This window comes from Brachycentrus maculatus, unplaced genomic scaffold (assembly GCF_059751285.1).
Source record: "Brachycentrus maculatus isolate JH-2025_06_01 unplaced genomic scaffold, ASM5975128v1 h1tg000252l, whole genome shotgun sequence".
In the NCBI taxonomy this organism is placed as follows: Eukaryota; Metazoa; Arthropoda; class Insecta; order Trichoptera; family Brachycentridae; genus Brachycentrus; species Brachycentrus maculatus.
The window spans coordinates 388,893-416,694 of NW_028281003.1; the positions used below are offsets into that span (position 1 = coordinate 388,893).

At 33.9% G+C, this 27,802-nt stretch overlaps 2 protein-coding genes across 2 annotated transcripts in view; one reads left to right on the forward strand and one right to left on the reverse strand.

Moving 5' to 3' along the window:
- LOC148306124 (uncharacterized) overlaps nt 1-26,979 on the reverse strand; it is a 56,756-nt gene extending 29,777 nt beyond the window's left edge. The window contains exons 1-6 of the mRNA XM_088265576.1: nt 26,887-26,979; nt 25,706-25,862; nt 20,929-21,060; nt 19,381-19,671; nt 18,587-18,661; nt 14,639-14,847 (exon numbers count right to left, since the gene is read on the reverse strand). Of these exons, the coding sequence (XP_088121702.1) occupies nt 14,639-14,847; nt 18,587-18,661; nt 19,381-19,671; nt 20,929-21,060; nt 25,706-25,862; nt 26,887-26,912 (890 nt within the window). The 5' untranslated portion in view covers nt 26,913-26,979. The remainder of the gene's footprint in view (nt 1-14,638; nt 14,848-18,586; nt 18,662-19,380; nt 19,672-20,928; nt 21,061-25,705; nt 25,863-26,886) is intronic.
- LOC148306125 (uncharacterized) lies at nt 652-9,579 on the forward strand. The gene is made up of 4 exons (XM_088265575.1): nt 652-726; nt 5,048-5,188; nt 7,113-7,209; nt 8,301-9,579. Exons 1-4 carry the CDS (start codon nt 712-714, stop codon nt 8,507-8,509), a joined length of 462 nt encoding a protein of 153 aa, XP_088121701.1. The 5' UTR covers nt 652-711; the 3' UTR covers nt 8,510-9,579.
- Nucleotides 26,980-27,802: the final 823 nt, after the last annotated feature.

The window sequence follows — 27,802 nt, forward strand, 5'->3', positions numbered from 1 at the left end:
ATACATGGAATACGGAGAGACAATAATTTACTAGAAAATTATGATATTAGAGGGTAGAAGACAAGGGGTAAAAATTGGCTTAATTTTTTTTTATATATGGAATAATTTTGAAGGTAAATTTCAACGGGGTTTGTGCATACGGATATAAAACCTTCATTTAAAGATAGAACGATACAAACGCTTGATCAAAGGATAATCAAAACGGGTTGTTTTAGATGGGAATTGCATTTACTATTTACCTTGCTTATTATGTACATGGTTTATAGATCATTTAGTGGATTTGTGTTTCTTCTAACTAATTAAATATGTTTTTATTTGAATCTTTGTTGGGAACGGGAGGGATAATATAGCGTGGGCCAATCAGGAACATCTCAGCATTTGCTCATTGCAATGCGACTCAATCAAAACGGTTCATTTTGCTCGGTGCGTTCCAGCATTGCAAGGGGTGGAATTGCTGGTACGATTTAGCATACACAATTCACAGTGGACAGCCTATATGATGACCGATGTATGAGAGAAGAGCCAGAAGCCGAGGGACGAGGGACGACCCTCGCATCGCACCCGCCGAAGTGCGACGAGCTCACTCGGAGAAAGGAAGCGCAGCGGTATATAAGGCGGGGGCGCCGGAGCTCCTCATCAGTCGGTGTCTAGCCAGTGGACAGTCAGTATTCTAACAGTTCGGTGATCTTCAGGAGCATACGCTACGATACAATGCAGCCCATCCGAGTGAGTGCGATACTACTTCCTATCATTGCGGAAAAGCCAACGTTATGTCGAACGAGGGGTGCTCAGAATGGCAGTGAATCATGTCCCGAAGCGTCATAATATTTATTTTAAAAAATGCAGTTTTATTAAGAATTGGCTTCGAAAATGCCTAGTGTATCCAGTACTGAGAAATCGGTTCTATTTTACGAAGTTAAAGATTTAATTAAAATAATTGGACAATCATTATAGAAATTTTCATACAACTACATATTTTTAATTGCCACACCAATTGTCAAAAAAACTATATAAACCTAAATTGTTTCTAGAGTGAAAATTTTCCTTTTATTTTTTTCGAAAACATTTCTACAAATAACATTATTATATTTGTAATGTTCCAACAGTAAATATAGGTATTGTCTTATACGTTATTCATAATATTTTTTTAATTATTCAAAGGTTCATCACATTTCATAGAATTTATTCATTACCATTTATAAAAAAGCAACATCACAAAATTCTGTACTAAATACCGCCCTTATATCTTAGTTTCCTCTGGTATTTTGTTCATGCTCATGGTGACTTGGCAATATTTTTTTCCAAATTGTGTTGTTCATTCTGGATTTAATAATTTGAAAAACATAAAAAAAAAACATATGGTTACTTTACATTGATGAGTTTTCATCTCGTAATCGTAAATCATTCATTATTCATCATCAATACACATCATTATTTTTGGACAGTTTTTATAATACATTTTTAATGACAAAGTGTAGGTAAAATTAGCGGTCTGGTTGTTATCAAGCAATATATTTCAACAAGACAACAGTATTGTTATTGTTATTTTGTACCTTTTTAGAACTGTTTGGAAAGATGTAAGCAGATATTTCTTTCACAAATTGAACATAATAACGTTGTTGCAATTCGGGGATATAAAGAGTGAAGCACAGGAACTAGGGTAGAGAATAGGTAAGAAGTTGAGAGGTAGAGAGGGGATCGAGAGAAAGAATGATACGATGGAAATGTTTCAGAGGGTTCTCGAAGGTTGTCTTTTAGAGAGAGATTTTTCTCAATAACCACCAGCTAATGGTACAAAAGGCACCGCATTAGATAATGCCGCGTAGAAGCGGGAAATTTTACTTTTAGCCGCCAGTCTTTTCGAAAGGAATGAAAAAATAATCGTGTTTAGAAAAATGGATCACATCCTAGGATAACAAAATTAATGCACCGTAGTAGAAAAATTGCGAAAGAGAAGCTTTAGGGGAAGTTTGGTTGAGATTAACGTCTCAGAGATTTACAAGTTAAATTACTAATTGAATTCATTTTGAAATTATTATTGTAAGCGGTCATTTTTTGTAAGCCTTAAAACTAGGAAAATTCGTGAAAATGTAATACGATGCTATTGTGTATTTTTTACGGTTATTTTCAAACAGGATTAAAAATAATTATTTTTCGTTTTAAAAAATAAATATATAAAAGGAAAAATCAATGCATTTAAGCCCTGTTTTTAAACGAACGAACTTTTTTATAACGAAAGTTAACAAGACTTTTTTTACATGGAAAAAGTTGCCAGTTATGACTAGTTATTTTGGTCTTCACAATTAGATTTCACACACTTTACATTCATTAAAAATTTCCAGAGTGTACAAAATAACACTTTTTTTTTATATTCGTATGTTTATGGGAAAACAAAACACGTAAAATGATTGGTGCATTTCTTTACTTGCAAAAAATGTTTTAAATAAAACAACGTGATTGAACTCGTGATGTTTATACAATCGAGTAAGTTCATGTTACAGTACAGAAATAGGTAATAGCGTGCCAGAATTGTAATACAGATGAAAGTGAATGATACATAACACGAAAAGGAAATCACTACTAATGTATGGAAGTCGTGCCAACTCGTGGAAGCGGAAAGTACACCCCACCTGTGGACTATGGAAAATCTGCATTTTACGCGAACGCTTTGCATACGCATAACTATCGCGAGAAACCAATTAAACCACTACTGATATGTTATAATACTCAGCTTTATGCGAATTTAACGCACTTTTGTTTAACGACTGTAATCGTCTTACATAATGATTGTAATTCTCTGTGGAGAATCGATAAATCGTACAAATTGTCTTTAGAAATTTCCACATTTATGTAGTTAACACGTATCACGTTCAAAGTGATAAAAAAATCATGTTTCGTTTAATGTTAAATGCTGTTTTTTAGACTTTATAATCGTTATACAAAAATACAATCAATAATAACAGTATTGTTTCGGAAAATCATGTGGTGTCGAATACCCATGGGGTAAAGAGTTTAAGTGCTCCTTTTTACTTATTCTAAATTGTAGATCAGCATGCCGAGTCCCGCTGGTCGCAGGCAGATGCGGTGCAAGTAAAAAAGGATTGATTTCTTAAGATTACAAATATTAAAGTTATAATGGATGTCAGATATTTTAAACTTAAAAATATATATATCATACTCCGCAGTCGATTATTTTTACGAATATTTTTTCGGCATGTTTTTTTTTTTAATAGAAGAGACTAGTATTAACCAATCGGCGAAAGCAGTGTGTTATTTGTTACTAAATTATAATGCACTTAATTCTGCTGCACGATATTTATCACACGATTTTGATATAACATGGCTAAGAAAACGATAAATTTATCTAAATTTATCTTCATTAGAGAAGTGAATCGAACATTATTTCTAAATTTATCTATATTATTATGCTTAAGAGAAAAAAAAATAAGTTTGAATATATTTTCTCTCGCATTTTTAATCAAAATACTCGCGAAAACATGTATTTTTCCCTATCATCCAAAAGACAACATCATGTTATCAACTTTATAAATTTCTCTGTATATTTCGATCGTCACATTTTGAAAAATATTTGTAACGGTTAAATGAGAGAAAAAAGGGCAAAATAAATTATACAATCAATTATTTATGTGTTACCATATAAATCTATAAATAAATACAATATCCATTAACAAATACAATGCCTTAGGCACCGGCAGTTTCAAATAGGAATAATAAAAATACTTAATAATTTAATTAACACAAGGTCTATTTAACAAATTGTCAACCTCAATAAAAATAACTAAGAATCATGATATTAAACTATATAAAAATGTGGAAAGAAATAAAAAACGAAGCAAAGTATTTTTGTTATAAAGATGATTGCAATGGCAACATACCAAATGTTGAGAAATTCCTTCAAATTTTATTGAGAAAACGATAAGAATTATGGTATTACACGATGTCTAAACAACGTTATGTACATGTTACATGTGTTTCTCTCAAGATCGGTAATTGCGTGTAATGTGTAGTCGGTAATTGGGCTGTCGGTCGGACAAATACCGAAAATAATGGGAGCTGCGATTTGCATCGCAGTAGAATAACGAGCACAGCTCTACACGCGGAAGTGAATTGCACATTACGGACTTCTAGAGTGATGAAGTACCGATCATTCTCCGGCGGCCGTAAATCTCGATCGATCCGAGCCGCACGTTACCCAATAACAGATCTGATAGTAAATACCGTAAATATGTGAGACTACAAAGTATGCACAATGCAACGTGTGTTGCGCCGGACGCGGAATGGGCGATCCGAGCTCGGTGTTGTCACTACGGAAGAAAGCTTCGCGAATGTTTAATGGAGAGTGATATGATTGATCGGTGAGATGATAATTTCTCTAACGAAAGTCATACTGCAAAATAAACTCGACCGGATAACGTAATAGTAACATGTAGTTTTTATTATAACAATTAAAGTATTCTTCTGACTGCTATCCGCACCCAAGATCACCGTATCCAACCTTACGGGGTTTACGATCGTGGTTTTACGAAAGATATATAATATATGCAGGGATTTTTTTTTAACAAAAAAGGTCCCGAAACTCACTTCATGTCAAGCTTTTTACATATTCAAATATCATCCATTACAATATCATATTTTATCATTTTGACGAATTATATAAATAAAGATTGTAATTTCGTAAACGCAAACATTATTTCGTTTAATTGAAATTTAAAAATTAACATATCCGTAAAAAAGGTGCCAGAACGCCGTTCCACCGCGTTACATGGAAAAAAGCCCAGAATATATGTAGAACATATCTCTCATCTCAATAGATTTATTCATCCATGTCGAGATATCAATGAAAATGTTGACATTTAAAAAAAATATGTTTAAATACCACGATTAAAAACGGCATTATTTTCAACTTTGATGCTTTGGATTTGCCCAATATCGTGCGTCCCTTTGTCGTCATCCATTGATAATTTTCATAATAAACTATTATTTTCACATTATATCCGTTTCCAAATTGATAATTATCTTTCCTCAGAGCGCAGTCCTTTTCGCCTTGATGGTGGTGTCCGCCAAGGCCGGCTACGAGAGCTACGGCGGCGGCCAGGAGGGCTACTTGGGCGGCTACGGGGGCGGCCACGACGAGGGACACGAGGAGGAACACCAGGTGGACTACCATGTAAGTATCATTCTTTGACATCTCATCAAAGATGAAGATGAATATTGTATTATATGAATATAAAGTCTGGGCATTTACGGGGCTGACAACCGTCATAGGCTGGTTTAATTGATCACTTTACAAACGTGTAACATTCGCCAATTTTACCCATTATTGACAACCACACTACTCAAATCCTTGGAAGTTCTATATATATGAACCAATTTAGAAACCTTGTTCTTGAATCACTAAAACTTCACTAGAGACACCTTTTGGTGAGATGTAAAGAAGCTAAGCAGAAACTCTTATATTAGTATGTGAGGTCCGAATCCTAGATTATAATCACACACATGAGAAACGCCAGAAAATACCATTTTAATTATTATTATTTAAACTTATAATTTGACCAGATTGTATTTACAATATTTTGAGTGTGTCCAAATACTTGTTCACAAAATCTGTAATTGGAGATAATCCAGATTTTTAGAACAAGTATTTGGACACACTCAAAATGTTGTGCCAAGTAAGTACTTAACCCCGGAATACTAATCAAATGCAGAAGTCGATTTTGCAAATTTTTAGATTAGGTATTGCGTAAGCTCGACTTTTTGGAGATTTTTTTCTATCTACATTCAGTCGGGAAAAAAGTATATCAAAATCAAATTCAACAAAGCTGACTGTCAAATTTATATTCCGTAAACGAACGAAAACAAAAGAAAGCATAGGAATCAAAACAGTTTTTTCTGTTCAAATTTATGTTTATTTCATCAAACATAATGAAATGGGTTGCGTATTATTTTCCAAGTGCGAATCAATTTAAGATAATTTTAAAGACGATAAAATGTTTATAAATTAATTCTGACGGGTGTAAATTTTTGATTGAAGTTTTACAACATATAAATATCTCGAGCACTAAAAAAAGAAAAAAACTCGAGATTTACATCTCGATAAAAAAAATAACGTCAGGTATAAATTATACAGTATCGAGAGAGATTTCGAATCGAGAGAAAACTGTAATACTATGTAATAAAAAGTCTCGCAAAAGCGGCGACTGTTTTCTTTTCACATGGAGAATATCTCACACATACTTGTGACGTCATATTTGAAGAATATAGAAACTTGTTGGAAACCGTACACCTGTGACATTGAAAGTGTAAATTACTGGAAATGGTTCATCGTTTGAAAAGTTCCGACACGTTTAAAGATCGCGTCAGAATGACGAAAATTGGCTAAGCATAGTTCAGACGAAACGTCACATGGCGGTCACCAATGGGGAACCGGTATCGCCACGTTTAGATGTTTTTTACATTATTTTGACATCTTAACATAGATGAAGGAGAATATGGAAGTCTGGGCAATTTACAAGGCTTACGACCGTCATAGGCTGACTTAATTGATCACTTAACACGCGTTAAGTGATCAATTATCTAATCTAATTGTCGAAACTTCTAGATACATTTATCAAACCCGGAATACAGTGTGCGAGAGTTCCTAGACACATCTATGTTAGGGTGAGGAAAGATTTTATTAAACAGAAACTCTTTCATTTGTGTGTGAGGTCCGAATCCTGGTTTTTATTCACATACTTTATATTAAAACTCGGAACACAAACTTTATCAGTTTGAACTTGGTCAAAAATTATGTAAAAAATAACTCCTAATTGGAGATAATCCAGATTTGTGAACAAGTATTTGGACACACTAAAAATTTTGTAGATTATTACACGCATTAAAACGTACGTACTATGAAAAAGTCTAAGGTATTCAGTTACAATTTAAAGAAAATGCGGCGAGTACAACTTATTATACCCAAGATTGGAGAGTGACAAAGGAATGAAGTAGGTATTGCTAGACACATGCAGCATTCGTACTTTTCTGGTGTTGCGTGATGTTAGGTAGGAAAGCGTCACAGTACATATTATAATTATTGATGTGGTTGTTCTCAGGCCCACCCCAAGTACTCGTTCGACTACTCCGTGAAGGACCCCCATACCGGAGACCAGAAGGAGCACTGGGAGACCAGAGACGGTGACAAAGTCAAGGGTGAGTTATACAAAACATGCGATCAATATCTCAACCACCAACATCGGGGTTTTCCAATTCCAACATCTTTCTCTCCAATTTCCTAATTGGGAGTCCTCGGGACTTTGATGTATGAAGAGTTAGTAAGAGCTGTTTCTTATTTTTATTAATTTATTCCTTATTTGATTTTTTATCAGTGGGAATTTAGACAATAAGGGAAAGGCTTTAGTCGTTGTAATATTCTTAATTTTAGGTTTTTTCTTATTTACATTTATTATGATGCGGGATGCATCGAAACACGTATCACAATAGATTTAAAGAAATAGTGGTATTTAACAAGTAAAATATAAATTAAAAATGGATAGATATTACCACAAAGTGACTGCAGAATCAATTAATGAAAGTATTTTAAGTATTTGCCAATAATATTCAATGATAATAATATGTAATCATAAATGACTTTATCCATTATACAATATTGTTAGTAAATTTAAAGGTTTCTTAAAAATGCATCAAATGTTTGTGTAACTTCAGATTTTTAATATTAACGGCAAGATAAAAGAAATAAATAAAAAAATTGACTTAACAAAAAAATGTAGAACCTTTAGACTTCATTATTATTGAGATTTTTGTTGTTGGATACTAGATGCCATTTTTTATATCGAGTTCAAAGCTGGTAGCTTTTCATAGAATACAAGCAGTAGTACTTTCGTCTGTTAGTCTAAACTTTTTTAATTTTTCGTATAATATAATATCTTTTATTTTTTCGTCTTCGCTCACGTTTCACGCGAAATCGTCTCGCGTGCCATAGGTTCGCCATCCCTATCCTAGATAATATTTATGTATTTAAACTTCGTGTACAAAAAAGAAATAAGTACATTGGCGGGTTTAATGCTAAAAAGCAATATCTTCCAACCAATCAAAAACAGACTAGTGATATTGATTGATACGTTTGGTATCATATATAGCAGTTTGCAATCAGAGATGATAATAAGGAAGGCAAAGGAAAAAGGGTGTTATAATATAATAAACCTTTTTACTCCGAGGCATGAGAATAAGGGATACATTTATTCTGAATTATTTTAATACAAATATCGATTGAATCCGTTTAGGATCCTACTCGCTGGTGGAGTCCGACGGGACCAAGCGCGTGGTGGAGTACGAGGCCGACCACCACAACGGCTTCAACGCCGTCGTGCACAAGATCGGCACGCCCAAGGAGCAGCCGGCCCACCACGGCGGCGGCGGCGGCGGCGAGTACGCGCACGAGTACCAGAGCAACGACTTCGGCCAGGAGGCGGGGCACTACGGCCACTACTAGCCGACACTACTAGCCCACCACCCCCTGAACCGCTTATCTTACCACATATTCACTCGATTTTATTCATTTTTCTAATTTTCACGTTATTTCCCCACACACATACCATACGCATAATGTAATATCTCGTTTTCAGATAATTACATGCAAGAATCAACAACACCTTTCACCACATACTATAAAAATTAGAGTTTGACGAATGTTATTTTATATGTAAAAAAAAATAATTATGATTCTACTGGTTGTATTTATAGTAACAGCTGTTTCGCCTTGCATACATAAAAATTAACCTAAATAGGTTTGTTTTCGATGTTTGACAATACTATTGCAAGGCGAAAAAATTGTCACAAAAATATAACAATTTAGCGGAATCTTAAATCGTTTTTTTATATATAAATTAATATTAATAGATTACGGAATTTTACTAAGTATTTAATGTCAATTCAATAAATTTTTTGAATATTGAATTGAAAAATACCGTTGTATTGCTTCACGCTACTAGTTTCAAATTTGAGTCATCATTTTAAAGAAACACATGTTATTTGAATGATTTAAGCTGATCTCGTTCTACAAGGAAAACATGACCTGAAAAACTCGACAAAAATAACGATGAAATAACAATCAGAATTCGCTTTTGACAGCTGATAAAAAGTCTTTAAATCACAAATTAATGTAAAATATATTCGAGCCGATTGCCATTGAGATTTTGGTAGTATAATTCAATCCGACACTGCTTTTTATGAGATTCTTTATTCCTTTTTTATGACGTTTTAATATGTTTATTGATTGTTACGTTTTTCTTTACAAAATTGCAACATTTAATAAATTAATAAGTATATGTATTTTTTCATCGATGGGACATTAACAAACCCACCTTTTTTCACAAGTTTAAAATGAATAGAAAACCAAATGTTTTTATTTTTTTATTTCTCGAATCGAAAGTACAGAGAAGTTCCGCCATTGCTGTAAAGTGGAGTATTATAAAAGTTATATATGTTTATAAGAATTATTGTTTTAGTATTTAAGTATTGTATTATTCGATCTCTGACCTTAAATATTTTTCTTATTTTATATAATAAATATATTTTTTTGAATTCTGCAAATTTTATTTACCCGCCTTCACCTTATAACATCACCTTTTTTCTTCTTCTTTTTCTTCAAACCCTTATCCGCACCCCAACGGTGCATAGGGCACTGCATCATATAAACGCAGTGTTATCTTGATCGTTAACACATGAAGGAAAGGTGATCAGCCCTCCGCTTCAAGTACCAGCCCAGGGTAATATTAAATAAATATTAGAATGAAATAATATATATATATATATATATATATATATATATATATATATATATATATATATATATATATATATATATATATATATATATATATATATATATATATATATATATATATATATACATATATATGTATATATATATATATAAATATATATATATATATATATATATATATATATATATATATATATATATATATATATATATATATATATATATATATATATATATATATAAAACTAACTAACTAACTAACCATCACGCCGCTTCCCCGCAGGGGTAGGCAGAGAGAATAGAGCGCCACACCACTCTGTCCTTGCAAACATTCTTCGCCTCTTCCACGTTCATGCATCTCCTCATACATACCCGCCGATTGTTACGACTCCTAACCTGACCACTTTCAAGTATTTGGCATACCTGATCGTGCCATGTTTTTCTCGGTCTTCCTCTGCTTCTTTTCCCGCTAACATTCGCCTCATAAATTTGTTTTACCGTTCTTTCCTCACTCATTCGTTCTACATGTCCAAACCATCTCAACACACCTTTCTTAATTTTATCGATAATGCTTATCTCAGCTTTGCATTCCTTCCTTATTTCACTATTCGCACATCTATCATACATCGTTTTGTTACACATTCTTCTGAGAGATCGCATTTCGACTGCATTCAGTCCACTTTCATCCTTCTTTTGCCAACTCCATGTTTCACTTCCATACATTAGAGTTGGGACCAGGACTCCGTTGTGCACTGCCAGTTTAGCTTCCGCTGATAGGTTTTTATTTGCTATAACTGATTTCAGTGCACCATTAACTTTGTTCCCAGCATTCACTCTCCTTTCTATATCTTTATCAATCTTTCCATCCCTAGAAAACATACTACCCAAATACACGAAATCATCTACCTGTTCCAGAATCTCTCCATTTACCAATATTTCACATTAATTAAATTATATATATATATATATATATATATATATATATATATATATATATATATATATATATATATATATATATATATATATATATATATATATACAGAGCGAATAGAACGCCACACTACTCAGTCTTTGCAAACATTCTTCGCCTCTCCTCATATACACCCGACGATTATTTCCTGGACTGAAATTATATATTTATAATTAATTAAATTATTTTTTTTAGTTGACTGCAAATGACATTAGGTTTTGACAGCTGCGAAGTTTACCAGATGAAAATGAGTTAGTAGTAATAGCACCGTAATTTGTCGAGAAGTCCCAAATGACGGACACCGCAATAATTAGTTGTTTTCCATTCTCGTTGAATAAAGAGCGGTGTAATTCATCCGAACCAATAAACATTAATGACAGCTTAATTTATACAAATTTTCTCCTCGACGCAATACAAGAAATCATTTAATTACATTATATCTATGTAAGAAATCAAAACAATATCACCATAATACGAGTATACCGAACCGCTTGTGTTACGTGACCATGGTTTTCTTTTTATATACAGGGTGATCAGACAAAAACGTGTTTTAAACTATACAAATACAACTAATAATTATAGAATAAAATAACAACTATGTAAGTAGTTTTTTTTTCCATATGTTTTTTTTTTATTTGACCAGTAATCAGGTTTCGTCGTAACCGACATCATCAGACTAGTGTTGGTTACGAGGAAACCCGGCTGCTGGTGAAATAAAATTCATTTTATATTATGAAATGCGGTTCCATCAAGAAATGTCAGTACAAAACTTAAATCTAACTTATAATTATTTCATTAACATATCGCTACGATATATATATATATATATATATATATATATATATATATATATATATATATATATATATATATATATATATATATATATATATATATATATATATATATATATATTATATATATATATATATATATATATATATATATATATATATATATATATATATATATATATATTTTAAATTCTTGGTCAAGTTTGAATGAATTTTGGATGAAATTAGGAACGTTTGAAAAAAAAAATTTTTAAAAACATCCGAGACTCGAATCGATTTTTGACCGATTTTTACTGTTTTACTTCAATATACTCGTATATAGTATTGGTAAGTTTTGTATTTTTTATTTTACATAGTTTTTTTATATAAAACATTTCACAGTGTCGCGTTTATTGTTAGATATTATTATTAAAATCCCATATTTAATTTTTTATATATCTTCATAGTGTAAATATTAATAATTTTGAATAAAAAACCATACATAGTTTGATATTAAAATTTGATTAGGGAAAAAAAGGATCTTAATTTTTATTCGTAAGCTTATGATATTTATGAGGAAAAGAAAAAGATAAAACATCATGTATATTTATTTCTTCTAACCCTTATCCGCACCCAATGGTGCATAGGGCACTACATGGTATTGACGCAGTGTTATCTTGATCGTTACATATATGAAGGCAAGGTGATCACTCCTGCGCTTCAGGGACCAGTTCAGGGTAATATTAAATAAATATTAGAGTGTAAAATCGATAGTATTTATTTTCGAACCCGCGTCCTCCAGCGCGGTAGCTAAACACGCTAACTGTTACACGATATGTGTATTTATACTTAAAAAATATATTTTAAAAAGAAAACAATAAAAATGTGTACTAATTCATAAATTTGTTATTTTAATTTATAGTAATTATTGATAAATGGCTAAGCACACGTAACACAGCACAGCCTGTATTATATTATAATACGATTAGTTATTGATCCGTTACGCGACAGAAGGAAAGTAATTCGATGAGGCTAAACGTTCGATAGTCGGATGAACGCACCGACCACATCCCCGTGCGGCGTGTACGCGCCCGCCGCAACACGCTCACGCTAATCTGGTCTCTAGTGACACGCGCCAATCTGCATGTATTTATATCAAACCGGTAATTTACAACTATGTATCGCTTTAAATTTTAAAGTAGAAAAATTACATCGATACATTGTCACTTGAAAATATTAGATACCTGCATTCACATGGACGGTGCAAATTTTTCCCACGAGTCATGTGACAAAAGGTACAGAGATTTTGAAGCAGGTTTAATTTGTTAATACGTCTTTGTCAGGATGTTGGATTATTGGCTAATAAATTAATATGAAAAATCACAAGACTATCGTTAACATTATTATCGAAATCAACGAAAAACGTGCGTTCGAATACGTCATCAAATTTCCGTCATCGAACTTTTTATGACGTCATATGGTTTATTGTCTGCGGTTTATAGAGCTGTAATAGTAGTGTGGATTGTTTGTTTACCACTTCACTATCATTTGTGTTATACTAATATGAGAGGAGGGGGGGGGGAGGGTGGACCATAGACATCAACACATAGAGCCGACAATAATTCAGCAATGTTACCAATAATAAAATGACTCCATCGTTTCTGTGACGTCATTCATTGCCAACTTACGAAAATGACGTTTTTTTGAAGGCGAATTTTCTAAAAGAAAATGATTAATGAAAATATGAATTATATCGGCTGTTATAAACACAAAACGAGTCTAATACAATCCTTTATACGTAGAGTAAGTTAAATTAGATATTCCTCCCATCTGACAAAGATCCATTTTGATTAACAGTTAAAAAAAAGCTTTAAAAAGGCCTCATGTATTACGTTTTTGCAATTATTTTTAGCCTTTCAGGTTTTAAAAACAAAAGATGTAATGAGAAGTAATAAACGTTTTCACCTATTGATAATTGTAAATTAATCAATTTCTAGGCCAACATTTTAAGTGTGTCCAAATCCTTGTTTACAAATCTGGATTTTTTAAACTAAGGAATTATTTTTACATTTTGATATCTCAACACAGATGAAGAAGAATATGGAAGTCTCGGTATCTACAGGGCGTATGTATGACCTGTCCATAAGCTGGTTAAGTGATCACTTTACACACATGCAACATTCACCAATGATTGACAACCACAGTAGTCAATTTCTTCAAATTCATAGATCTATTGATCAATCTCGTGACACAGTACATATAAGTTCACAATAAGCATCTATGTGGTCACCAATCATGGGTAGAATTGGTGAATGTCGCATGAGTGTAAAGCGATCACTTAACCAGCCTATGACAGGTCATGAGCCCTTTAAATACCCTATTCATATTCTTCTTCATCTGTGTTGAGATGTCAAAATGTAATTTCTACATAGGTGCTCTAACGGTTTTTTTAAACATCTATAAAATGAACTTTATAAAATTAAACAACTTTGTTTTAACCACTTTTTTATTAATAGATTTATATTATCCACTGACACTTCGTGATGGAATTGCATTTTTAATTTATTATTAGATTAAAACCAATATTTTTAGCTTTTCCACTTTTTTATTTGACCAGCGACCGGGTTTCGTCATTACCGACATTCTGATGATGACCAGTCTGATGATGTCGGTAACGACGAAACCCGGTCGCTGGTCAAATAAAAAAGTGGAAAAGCTAAAAATATTGGTTTTAATCTAATAATAAATTAAACTTTTTTATTATTAGTACACTTTAACCTACCGGTTTCGACAAGAACCTTGCCATCATCGGTAGGTTAAAGTTTACTAATAATAAAGTGGTTAAAACAAAGTTGTTTAATTTTGTAAAGTTCATAAAATGTGACACAAAGTATCTGCGAAAAAACATTCAATAAAATCTATAAAATGTCCCAAAAGTATTATACTTATGCACTTTTTTTTTAAACGCATAATAAGTAGGTTAGTGGGTGCTTTAAACAACTATAGAATAACATTCAAAAAGTCCCTAGAAGGATTTTAAACATAGCACCCTTAAAGGTTATTTATGATCACTTGCGAAAAAAGTGTTACCTTTGCGCCAGGGCGAGCTTGAGGCGGTCGTTCTCGTACTTGAGCGGGTGCATGAGGTCCGCCCCCGCGCCGCCCTCCCCGCCGCCCTCCGAGGGCAGCGCCGCGCGCCCGCCGCCCGCGGCTCCGGCCGCCGGCCCCACGCCGCCGCCCGCCGCGCCGCCCGCGCCCCCCCCGCCGCCGCGCTTCACGCTATGCACCGGCGACTCCGACTGCAACAGATGGCATCGTGTGAGACGAGCTTCTAGACAGGAGAAAACCTGACTTCCATTCCTTAACCGCCCTGCCTTTGGGTTATTATTCAAAAAGTAGTTAAAAAATCCTAGTGTTTTTATTTCATTCTCAATTACAATACAGGAGAAGCTGCTGCAAACGTTATACGGGGAAAACCTTAAGGTGGGGACTGACCGGAGCATTTCGTCGTAACGTAACTGTTTCTTCCAAATGGGTTTATTCGAAGGTTTATTATTTTATATTCCACCCAATTTCAATATTGATAACACAACTTGGCCTAGGCAACGAATGGACACTGTCTTATCTTTAAGAAATCTTTAAGAATATTGAAACTTATGTAATTTTGCATGTGCCATAAAAAATTGTGTATTTTTTTAATGATATTTTGATAATATAATATTAATGTATAAAAATTAAGATCATGTAAGGCATAAATGTATTTGAGAAGAACAAAGAGACACAGTTCATTAAGCTTTAAATGTTAACAATATTGTCCGCACCACATGCAACGCCTTTAAATTCGTATATAAGGGGTAGAGGACCAATATTGGGGTCCTCAGATGAGATTAATATTAAAACGTGTATACGTCGCGCTCGCTCCTTTTCTACTGGTGTCGCTTTGTTCTTCTCGCCCTAATAAGTGTTATAATTTTCGATATATTGGTGTCGCTTTGTTATTTTAATTTTGTATTATTGTCTTCATTTGCGCGTTTCCGTCATCCTCATCACAAGTGTTCCAGTACCGTTGGCAGTAACAGTTACATTCGCAGCGAGCATCCGACTTCGGATGAAGCCCTCGGCTCGCTGTACTGACTATACTAATGCTCGCATCGTAACGTGTTACATTATGAGGAAATGAGTCAGGTCAGTCCTCACCATTATGAATGTACGTTGTAGGGGTGTTAACTGTACTTATTTACTATGTAACAGATGTGGAGGCCCGCACCAAAATGTTACATTTCCATTATAAATGATTTTAAGTAATTGAGAATTCTAGCAAAATATACAAAAACATGTGTTCGACCAATAGCCACTTATGGGATTGAGGCAATAGCAGATACTTCCAGATCAAAATCTCGACTTGGAACCTCCGAGATGAAGACTCTCCGATCCATAACCGGAAACACATTGCGAGACCGAGTAAGAAATACCCACATCCGGAGCATGTGTCAAAAATATACTTTGGTGACTTATTTTGAAATGCGGACAATAACTAACTTACGTTTTTAATTATAATATATAAAACATGTTCGCTTCGAATATTTTATTCAAATTGACACATATGATGTTCTACCAGGAAAGCTAAAGACAAAACGAAAATGTCTGCATATATAATTAAGTACATATAGAAAAATTTCATTGCGACAAAGAAACATACCGTCAAAATCTGAAAAAAATACCACGTTATTATGTATTTAAAGGATATTTGATATAAAGAAAATAAACATAGCATTCGGGAAATCATGACACAGCGGAACTAAATTATTTCATTACAAAACAATAAAGGAGTAATCAATTATCAAGTTTTTGGGTAAAAAGTGAATCCTGGATTTATATATGTCGACCAAATTGCTACGTAATAAAATGGTGCTGATAAAATGCAAGGGGAGAATTGGAATAAGTTACTGAAAAAAATTATAATACGGGTACACTTATTATATAGTACATCGTGCAAAGTAGGTAGGAATAAATGTATTTAGTTAAGGGAAAATATAACAAATTGAGGAAAAAAATATATTTGTGAATTGTGTTTACCTTTGAGAGCATCGCAACAAGGTGTTTCTATAGATATTTCGTTTATAATAAACTTTTTACCAATGAACGATATATTCATCTACTGTACCCACCAGAGCCCACAACTGTCGGGACCTTAACCCTTCTTTTAAAAAAAATCTATATAATTTTTTAGAAGAAGAGTTGAGTACAATATTTTGAGTGTGTCCAAATACTTGTTCACAAATCTGGATTATCTATAGGAGTTATTTTACATATTATTTACCTCACACACTTTTCAAAGAGTTTCTGCTAAATAAAAAGCTTCTCTTCATCCCACCAATAGATGTCTAGTGAAGTTCTAGTGATTCAAGAACAATGATTCAAAATTGGTTCATATATATAGAACTTCCAAGAATTTGAGTAGTGTGGTAGTCAATAATGGGTAGAATTGGTGAATGTTACACGTCTGTAAAGTGATCACTTAAACCAGCCTATGACCGTCGTCAGCCCCGTATATGCCCAGACTTCCATATTCTTCTTCATCTTTGATGAGATGTCAAAAAACGATATGAAGAGTTAAGTCTTCCATATTGCTTATATCAATAAGAAAATTGATGGGTTTGATTCCTTTGACCTTTATCTGGACCCAGATGGTGCATAGGGTACTACATCAGTTCTTTTCAGTGTTCATTTGATCATTAATTACACGAAGGCAAGGTGATCAGTCCTGCGTTGCCCTCTGATTATTGGATAAAGGAGTGAAATATATATGATAGGATACAAATGAAGCGAGTGACGGACCTCAGGGTTAAATAATGTTACAGCTATTTGCAGTAGCTTTGCGTAACATGGACACTGCTAAATACATAAGTCTATATATACTCGTACAAGTCTTTTGAGGTTCTTAGGACTATTTAGATGCTATGAGGTTTTTAACTTTGTATTTCAGATTTTTATAACATTTATTGGATTTAATTTATGAATACATTTATCATTAGAAAGTAAAATGTTTATGACGAAACAAACATTTATGAACATAATACCTTGAGATGCCCCTTAATATAAGTTACATATCACTCACTCCATTCAAGAACGTCATAAATCAAAAATTGTCAATTTTCGGAATGCCCAGAAAATGCACTATATCCCAGGAAAAGCGGCATTTTTTAAACTTAATATTTACCTGCTACAGGACAGAAAGTGTTGATTTTGCATTTTGAAGAAAAGGTATTGTTCAATTATTTTTTTTAAAATACTAAATATTTTTCAAATAAAGAAAAAACCTTCAGGTTTTGCCTATAAAGATTTGTTGCACAGTAAAAAGTTCAATAAGTGGCTTGACATTTATTTTTAATACATTGTATTACATTTTTAAACTTTAAAAACGTTCTCCTGAACAGCACAATAAAAATTTTTGATTTATGACGTTCTTGAAAGGAGTGAGCGATATGTGCATATGTATATGTATATATAATTCCAATGCAATGCAAAATGCAGGTACAATAATATTATAAATTTTACTAAAATAACACCAATAGAGAACATATATAAATATTGTGGAAAGCAAAGATGCTTTGTTAAACTAAGAGAGAAAAAAAAGACTGACTGGGGGAGAAATTGTGAACAAAATTATGCAGGGGTAGTGGATAACGGGGTAGTGGTACAGTACGGGGTACGGTAATTCCAATAGTGATACAGGTCAGGTGGACGGTGGGCATGCCTCGTGTACGGGTAAACCGCGTGTGGTGGGATATTTCACATATCACATAATATGTACAATAGATCGAATGTATCACACAAGTAACATGTTTCACACTGGCTATATGTGCCACATGTGTCACAATAGTCACACGTGTCACACAAGCCGAATGTCATACAATGGTCACTCGTGTCACACATGTCGCGTTCCACGCTGATCACATATGCCACACAGGTCACACGCCACACATACGGGTATGTGCAGGGGCTAGGTACACGGTATGCGGTAGCTCTGCGGGTTACCTGCTGGGAGCTAATGGAATGTGCCCTCTGCAAAGTCGCCCCCCCCTCCTCCCCGTCTCCTCCCGACTTCCCCATCTGTCAACACAAACACCTCTCAATATGTCACCGCCTACGCATGTCTAACTAATCCGCGTTCCGTGTGGTGACAAAAAAATATCAAATTCTTCCTTCTGGTAGAAATGCTGAAAATCAAAAATATACAAATGCTATTTTATTAGTTTCTAGTAGTAATGGGAAAAGCAAACAACAGGACGCTACAAGATAGAGAGACCAAATAAGGTGTTAATAGGTTCCTACTTAAACACAGCCTTTAACCTGGATTGGGTGGACTTTTATTGTTATTTTTACTAGGGATCAGTGCCATGCCACCGCAACCTGCATAAAAACACCAATTATGATGAATTGGTAAAATCTCATCCTCCAGCAAAAGCCTTCTGTTAAGGCTGGCTATGTAACGAGATGTGAACACTCTCGCATTCTTCGTTGTAACTAAATATTTTCATTCATCGATTCGGCAGTCACTTTGCGGTAAAAATCAATCCATTTTTAATTTATGTTTTACTTAGTAAATACCAATATTTCTTTAAATCTATTGTGACACGTGTTTCGATGCATTCAGCATCACTTTCGTGTTTGAAAAGATGCGGAATACATGGAAAAATGTTTCACAGTAGATTTTAAAAAATAGTGGTATTTACTATGCAAAATGAACTTAATATTTCCAGACGATTCGGTTCCTTTCTTCGGATCAGTATACTAGTCTAAAATGTATACGAGTGTCATCTCATCATTTTCATTGGAGGGTTTACTAAATAAACAATGAACCGTGATGGATGCATGGATGCATTCTTCCGAATACAAGCTCTCGAGTGCTCAGCTACCTGCGTGTTCCCGTTGGGCGGCTCCAGCAGGTGCTCGTCGCCCGAGGCGCGGTGCGAGAGCGGGCTGGCCGTGGCGCTGGTCACGGGCGTGACGGCGCACGAGCCGTTGTTGTGCGTCCCCCCCGCGCCCCCCTTGCCCCCGCCGCCCGCCCCCATGCCCGACTGCTGGATCGCTTCCTTCACCTCCTGGAACTTCTCGATGAACTGAAAAGGGGAGAAAGAAGACTTTTTATTTATGAAGATTACAGGGGAAAATATGTATACTAGCCGCAATATGTCAAGATGTAATATAACGCTGGCTTGTCGTATGCAGTAACTTTCTAATAATGCCAAGTGATAAAAATATATATCTCCAACCCATATCCGCATCCAATGGTGCATAGAGCACTGCATCGTATTCACGCACTGTTATATTGATCGTTACTTACATGAAGGCAAGGTGATCACTCCTGCGCTTCAGTAACCAGTCCGGGCTAATATTAAAAAATTAAATAATAATTAGTGTGTAAATCACTAATTTGTATTTTCACCCCCCCCCCATGGGAATCGAACCCGGGACCTCCAGCACAGTAGCTTAATGCGCTGACCACTACCCTATGGAGGAAGAAAAAAAAAAAAAAAAAAAATATATATATATATATATATATATATATATATATATATATATATATATATATATATATACATATATATATATATATACATATATATATATATATATATATATATATATATATATATATATATATATATATATATATATATATATATATATATATATATATATGTATGTATTATACATAAATAAGTTACCAGTGTAGGTGCAAATTATATTAATAAAATTAATTTTTTTTAAGTGGCTGTGTGTGCATGGGTGCATACATGCGAATATATGTGCCTGCACGGATGCGTGCAGGCACATCCGTCATACATACTTTGCGTGAAAGGGTGGGATCCCGTGGTTAGCGTCACGGACTCTTGAGTCAGAGTTTCTGAGAATGAGCCTTTTAGGTTCACAGAAATAGTATGAAATTGAAGTATTTTTGCAAATAATAAAAACACAAATATTTATCTTTTATTATAAAAAGAAAGTCATAAATATTGTCAAACAAAATGTGGCTTAAGCTGCTCTGGCTCCCAACGCCTCGTATGTACTTTGATGCACGTATACTGTTATGATGAACATAAATATTTGTTCCCGGCTATTTTCAGGTAGAGTGTATTGTGTTTGAAAATAGAATAACAGAGTAGAGGATCAAATTGGGTGTGCAACGCATCTTGGTCCCGTACAAGACTGTACGAATACAACAAAGTTGGTCGTCTCGGAGTAGCGTTCAAAGAAGGAGGAAATGTTTATTTTGGAGGTTTACACATACAAATTCCTAAGTCTAATCTCGACAATATAACATATCGTGGGTGAACTGGTCCACGAGTTCACGAGCGTACAAACCGAAGGCTTACCTTGCCCAATTCAGCCTCAGAAGAGAATCCGAGTCCGTACACTGTGTTAGCCCTCACGTCCGACCACTGCCCAAACTTCTGCGACGTCTTGGTGAACGTCATGTTGGGAGTTATCGTACTGTTTATCACCGCCTGGAATAAATAGTTATCACACAATAATTCATTTGGCTAGCAAACCAACAATTCTAAGATAATTCTATGATAAGAAGAGATGGTCTGACGACATAGTCGCTATGGGGGGTAAAAACTGGTAGCACGCAGCAACCAACCGGAGGAAATGGAAAGAAGGGGAAGAGGCCTATATCCTGCAGTGGAGGTCAGAGGGCTTATAATGAAAAACAATGAATAATTAATTTGGCTCAACAGTTTAATTCGGTGCTCTGCTATTGCTGCGCTCAGTGAGATAATGTTGCGTGTGCCATAGAATTTTTCGTGGCGAATAAAAAAAACAAATTATGAAGGAAAAAATATCATTACGATGCAAAGTCAACCTTTGTGGTGACCTGAAAAAACCTTGTATTGTGGAAGATAAAGGATTGCGAAGCACTTCGATAATCTATTAAATCTTAATTAATATAAGGTCCCAAAGGTACATGAGATAAATTATAATATTATAAAATTAAGATGAATTGCTAAAATAAAACTGCGTGTACAGGAAACGGCATGGTACAGAGGCAGTAAATATTGATTGTTAATTACATGAAGGCAAGATGATCATTTTGTGGTTCAGGCATCAGTCCAGGGTGATATTTAATAAATATTAGAGTAAAAAATATATTTTTATATTGATCCCTATAGGAATAAAATCGAAAGAGTGAAATGTCATTAAATTATAATAAGAAGAAATTCAAATCAAGTCATTAATATTTTTTAGAAGGGTTTCTAAACATTACAAAAACAGATGTTCACAAATCTCAATTTTGTAGATTCCATTAAAGTTATACTATGTAATTAGCAGACATTTTAATTCGCAGAATATACATTTGAGATTATTTTACAATCTTCAAATTGCCCTTTTTCCAAATAAGAAATTAAATCCACTTTAGTTAATTAACTACATTAGTCAAGCATTTAACCTCATGTTAATTCCTAACAATTAAGAGAGTAGTTCACATGTGAGCTGGTGATAATGAAAATGGTACAAGGCAACATGCGTATTAGGCGTCTAGAGATACTACTTTCATAATATTCAAAAGGAAAAATTGAAATCTCAAAAATAAGTGTTTTATAATACTATTCGTTCATTTTGAAACTAAGAATTTGAGTTTTTAGTATTGAATGGATCCTAAATTAGAAACACGCCAAAATCATTATTTCATTGTAAAACAAATTGAATACAGCGGTAAGGAAATTGGGGTTCATCAATCTTCAAATGACAGTTAAGAAACAAATACACAAGTAGGCCATTGGTACATCTGCTCATAAATTCATTACTGAGAACTTACTAAACTTGTAATAATATTTGATTAAGTAAAAGATTCTCTCATCCAAAACACAATCTAAATCATTTTATGGAATAACTTTTGACACTCATCTAGTGAATACAAAAAAAAACTTTGTCATTTTTTTTTTAACCTTTCCCTTCCCGTTCTAAAATAAAACACGCGTCCCGGTGTTGGGTAGTCACTACACAATAAAAAATTAGCGATTTAAATCGGAAAAATGTGGATATTCATAGCTTATCCCCTTAATTAATTATAAATTATGTCAAAAATTATAATAATTTAGATTTGTTATCTGAAAACATTAAAAAACCATCTCGCAACGCTCACGGAACAAGCATAGGTCCACTCTTGTCGAAAGCTCAAGAGCTACTGCCGCTAACCCGCTAGCTAGCCATAGAACATTGAGCTTTGAGCTACTCACGCGTGCACAGTGCAAGTTGCAAGAGTGAGATGCGAATATAGTGTTGCGGTTCCCGCACACTCTTTACGCGCTGTTTATACGCAAATTTGTTTCCGATATTCACAAAATACCTCTGATGTACACGATAAATTCTAATTATTAATAATATTATTTTTTAAATCAATGCGTAAATATGCTACAGAAGAATACCTAAAATCTTAGCCTTGTATTTATTTTATTTATAGAGATATTTTGGTTATTAGAAGCAATGTGTACAAGGTACACAACACCGGGAAGGGAGGGTCATCGCTTTCATATTTATATGTTATATATGTCAAAATTAACGTCTTATTAAATAACACACCAGTGTATCAAAAAATATATATATATGTAAAGAATTTTTTTTAAATATTTTGGAATTGAAAAAGATGAAAGAAAGATTGAAATTCTCGAAGAAGAACAGTAAGAAGGATGATAAGATAAGACATGTTTTGAAGTGTTGAATAAACAAAACGCAGAAAACTTGTGACCTGGTTTTATCAAAAGCAAACAAACCAACTGGTGTATATTGTAAACATTACTTATACAGCACACAACAAACCATTGTAATAAATTCCAAAATCATATATTTGAACATTGATTTTTAATCAAATTTGTAATTCAAACTAGTTTTCAATGTATGGGGTTCCATTGTTGGGAACCATTTTTTTTATCAAAATTCTTTGACTTATTCATTCATATTATGAAAATATTTAGTATGAGTCTTTTTTGTTTACAAGTGATTTATAAAATTACTTGTAAATGATTGAAGGCCTAAAAAAAAGTCTTTTAAATATTGATTTGGAGTTTAATTTGTAAAACTATAGTTTAAATATTACAATCAAACGCTGATTTGAGCTGATTTTATTTTTTTAAATAAAATATACATCATCATTATATCAGCCCGTTGAGGTCCACTGCTGGACATAGGCCTCCCCCTTCCGCCTCCACTCCTTCCGATCCTGCGCCGTCCCCATCCACTGTCTTCCAGCAAACTTCCTGATGTCGTCCACCCATCTCATCGGTGGACGTCCTTGAGGCCTCTGGTTCCTCGGTCTCCACACCAAAACGCGTTTCCTCCATCTGTCGTCGCTCATTCTGGCTATGTGACCGGCCCATTTCCACTTCAGCCGAGCAATTCGCTCTACCACGTCACAGACCTATGTCTGGCATCGGATCCAATCGTATATATACAACTTAGACTCAAATCAGCATTTGATTGTAATATTTAAACTATAGTTTTACATATTATTTTTTGACATCTCATCAAAGATGAAGAAGAATATGGAAGTCTGGGCATTTACGGGGCTTACGACCGTCATAGGCTGGTTTGAGTGATCACTTTACACACGTGTAACATTCACCAATTCTACCCATTATTGACAACCACACTACTCAAATTCTTGGAAGTTCTATATATATGAACCAATTTAGAAACTTTGTTCTTGAATCACTAGAACTTCACTAGAGACATCTATTGGTGAGATGTAAAGAAGCTTTTTTATTAAGCAGAAACTCTTATATTAGTATGTGAGATCCGAATCCTGGATTATAATCACACACATGAGAAACGCCAGAAAATACCATTTTCATTTTTATTATTAAGCTTATAATTTTACCAGATAATTTATTTACAACATTTTGAGTGTGTCCAAATACTTGTTCACAAAATCTGGATTATCTCCTATTACAGGAGTTATTTTCATAAACTTTATGAAAATAACTCCTGTAATTGGAGATAATCCAGATTTTGTGAACAAGTATTTGGACACACTCAAAATGTTGTATATAGTTTTACAAATTAAACTCCAAATCAATATTTAAAAGACTTTTTTTTATATAAAATATACAACTTAGTAGACTCAAATCAAAGTCTTGATTGTTATATTGAAAATATAATAATTCTTCTTATATTTTAGACATAGTTTAGTTTCAGATTTTTTAATTTAACTTAATTTTAATTTTTTTGTAAAAAAAACTAATAGGTTTTGCAGATTATGAATTAAGTAGGGATTTAACTTTGTACGATATATTATTTATGCTACTTTGTTCAATAGCTCGGGGGCAGTGTGGGAACATCATCCGGAGAGTGTAATTTTACCAATCCTTGCAGTGTGCGAGTACCAATATTGTCGGTGGACCATCATATGCTTAGGAGTTTTACATAACAAATAACAGTTTATACTAATTTATTTTTTTACAAAAATGTTAATAATATTACTATATAACCACACACCGAGATTTTTATGTCTACCGGTTTCGAGACGTACCTGTCTTTTCGTCAGGACAATCACTACTACAGCATGCAAACAATACCACCCTTCACCACCTTAGCACCATTTACACACTTAAAACTACACAAAATGTTTAACACATGTGATTTTTGGTCGACCCGAAGACCAACATGCACTAAAGTTTTCAGCACAGACATGCGTTACGAGCCGAGGTTAAACATGCACTAGGGTTAAACATATTAATGGGTACGTCTCGAAACCAGTAGACATAAAAATCTCGGTGAGTGGTTATATACTAATATTATTAGCATTTTTGTAACAAAATAAATAAGTAAAAATGACTAACCACAGTGTAAATGCTTAAAATAATAATAATATTGAGAATATTATAATGGTTTATATTTTAACATCGGAATTATTGTAGTATTTATGTATATTAATAAAAATGGTTATCACAGAATGATGATGGGAAAGATAGAAGGATGCCAGGAGCTGGCAGAAAACAAACATTGGGACTTTGCAACATTCACGGCTGGACCGGGATGAGAGGGGTGGAGTTGTTCTGGAAGACGCAGGACCACTTTGCCATAGTAATCGGCAACGTCGGGGGGACCTGACCATGTGAAGAATAAGATCGCAGAATTAGGCAGCGAGCTTACCTTGGATCCTTCCACGCTGATGATCCTGTAGAGCGAGCGAGAGGAGTCATAGAAGAAAGAGACAGATACGGCGGTGGTGGAGGCCGACATCCACGAGCGCTTGGTCTTGGGGTCGATGTGGAACACATGCGCTTTGCATGTGAAGATTGGCTGCTCCCTGCAAACCAAATATCCCTAATGTGATGGTATTCTTATTTTAAATTGGATTAAGTGACATAAATAAAGCGAAGACACATTCAAACATTTAATTGAAGGTTTAGAATGAAAAGCTTTTTTTTGTTGGGTAATATATCCAAAAACAAGGTTTTTTTGGATTGAATTCTAAATTTATTTATGTATATGTTAATACGTGACGCGTTTTGTCTTTTTAAGACATTATCAAACACTAAGACGAAACGCGTCACGTAATAACATATACATAAATAAATGTAGAATTCAGTCCAATAAACCTTGTTTAATTTTGGATATATTACCCAACAATTTAACACGGAATTCTACCAACTGTCTGCAGTTACAATAAATAAGTTTTTTTTATTTATTTATTCCACTATCAGGATTAATTAATGAAAACCATTTATTTTAACTGCTAATTACAAATTATGTTTAATGTAGCACCTAAAGAATCTGTTATTCTAATATTTCATTAACCCTACAAATTCATTAATCGATGTTTACTTCTAGAAAATGTTATCAGTTAAAAACATGAGAGAAAATGCAATATATCAAGGTAAAGCCATTAATATTGTAGGGAATATTAGTTAAATAAGATTTATTACAAGTCGTGCGAGCATATTCATGAAACTCTCTCATGCTCGCTGAAACGATTCAATCAAAACAAACTATCAGTCTAGCGGAAACAATTACTTTTCTATTTCATTTCACACGCCAACTAAATAGAGGTGTCACTGGAGGCGTTCAATCGGCGCTACATTTGCCATTTCTTTACATTTTCGGAATAAAATTGTAGCGTAGCATGCACCTTTTACGTGTACAATAGCGTCCGCTACAAAACAAGACTCGAATCAAAATAACTTGTCCATATTGGTTTTTAAAAAAATACAACATTCCCCTCCCTAAAATAAAGTCATTATAACCAACACGGCCGTAAGTCGACTGTATGGATGCTTGCGCGGGCTGCGACATTCTTTAAAAATAGGTAAATTTATGAAACTTGCACATACCCCATAGTTTCGTTTCCTGGTGTCATTTAATACACAAAAATAGCGCAAAAGATCAACCTTTCATATTTTCTGTCAACTGTCAGTGCAAGCGGCTACTGCCAGACTGAGTGCTGCCAACTTGACAAAAATGAGAATGTGTGCTACCAACGTGGGAATTTGAAAAATTCAGCATTATCTATTTATCCAAATGTAGAGCAATTTGGTCTTTTCTTTTTTTCCTAATAATAATAAATAAAAAATTACAGTACTCTAAACATAGTACATATTTTTTTATACTTTGGAAGAAATATATACAAAACTGCTGGGACGACCCATTTTCTTCTCGGAATCCCAAATTCTGAATATTTCCCGATCGATTTGATTCGTACAGTATAAAGTATAGTGGAACCCCTCATAAAGAGTAATTCGCATAACAAGCAAATATATGTGAAAAAGTTGTTCCCTTAACAAGCGAGTTACAGAGAAATGGCAAGTTCACGACATTCACTTATGAACCGGTACTTCCGAAGCTCGATTGTGTCATTTGCCAATATCATAGGACTCGAGGTGGATACTAACGATGTTGAAGAGCTGGTGAAAGCACACAGTCAAGAGCTGACCACAGAAGAGCTTATGTTTCATAGCAAGAAATAATGGAGGAGAACTTATTAATGGAGGAAGAGGAAGTAGCAGAGAATCGGTTTGGAAGGAAGAATTTGTATCACGAATAGGAGTCCTAATAAGGAGGTGGCTATTCGTAATACAAAATTATTAAATCGTAATGCTGTAACACATTTTTGCCAAATTGTAAAGCGTCGCGTCGGCAAAAACAAATGTCTTTAGACAGTTTTCTGTCTAAAAAGGATGAATTATTTGTCATAAATTCATATATATATATATATATATATATATATATATATATATATATATATATATA

Coding starts and splice junctions, on each gene's coding strand:
- LOC148306125 (XM_088265575.1), top strand. Junction 5,189..7,112: donor AACACCAGGTGGACTACCAT/GTAAGTATCATT, acceptor GGTTGTTCTCAG/GCCCACCCCAAGTACTCGTT. Junction 7,210..8,300: donor AGACGGTGACAAAGTCAAGG/GTGAGTTATACA, acceptor GAATCCGTTTAG/GATCCTACTCGCTGGTGGAG.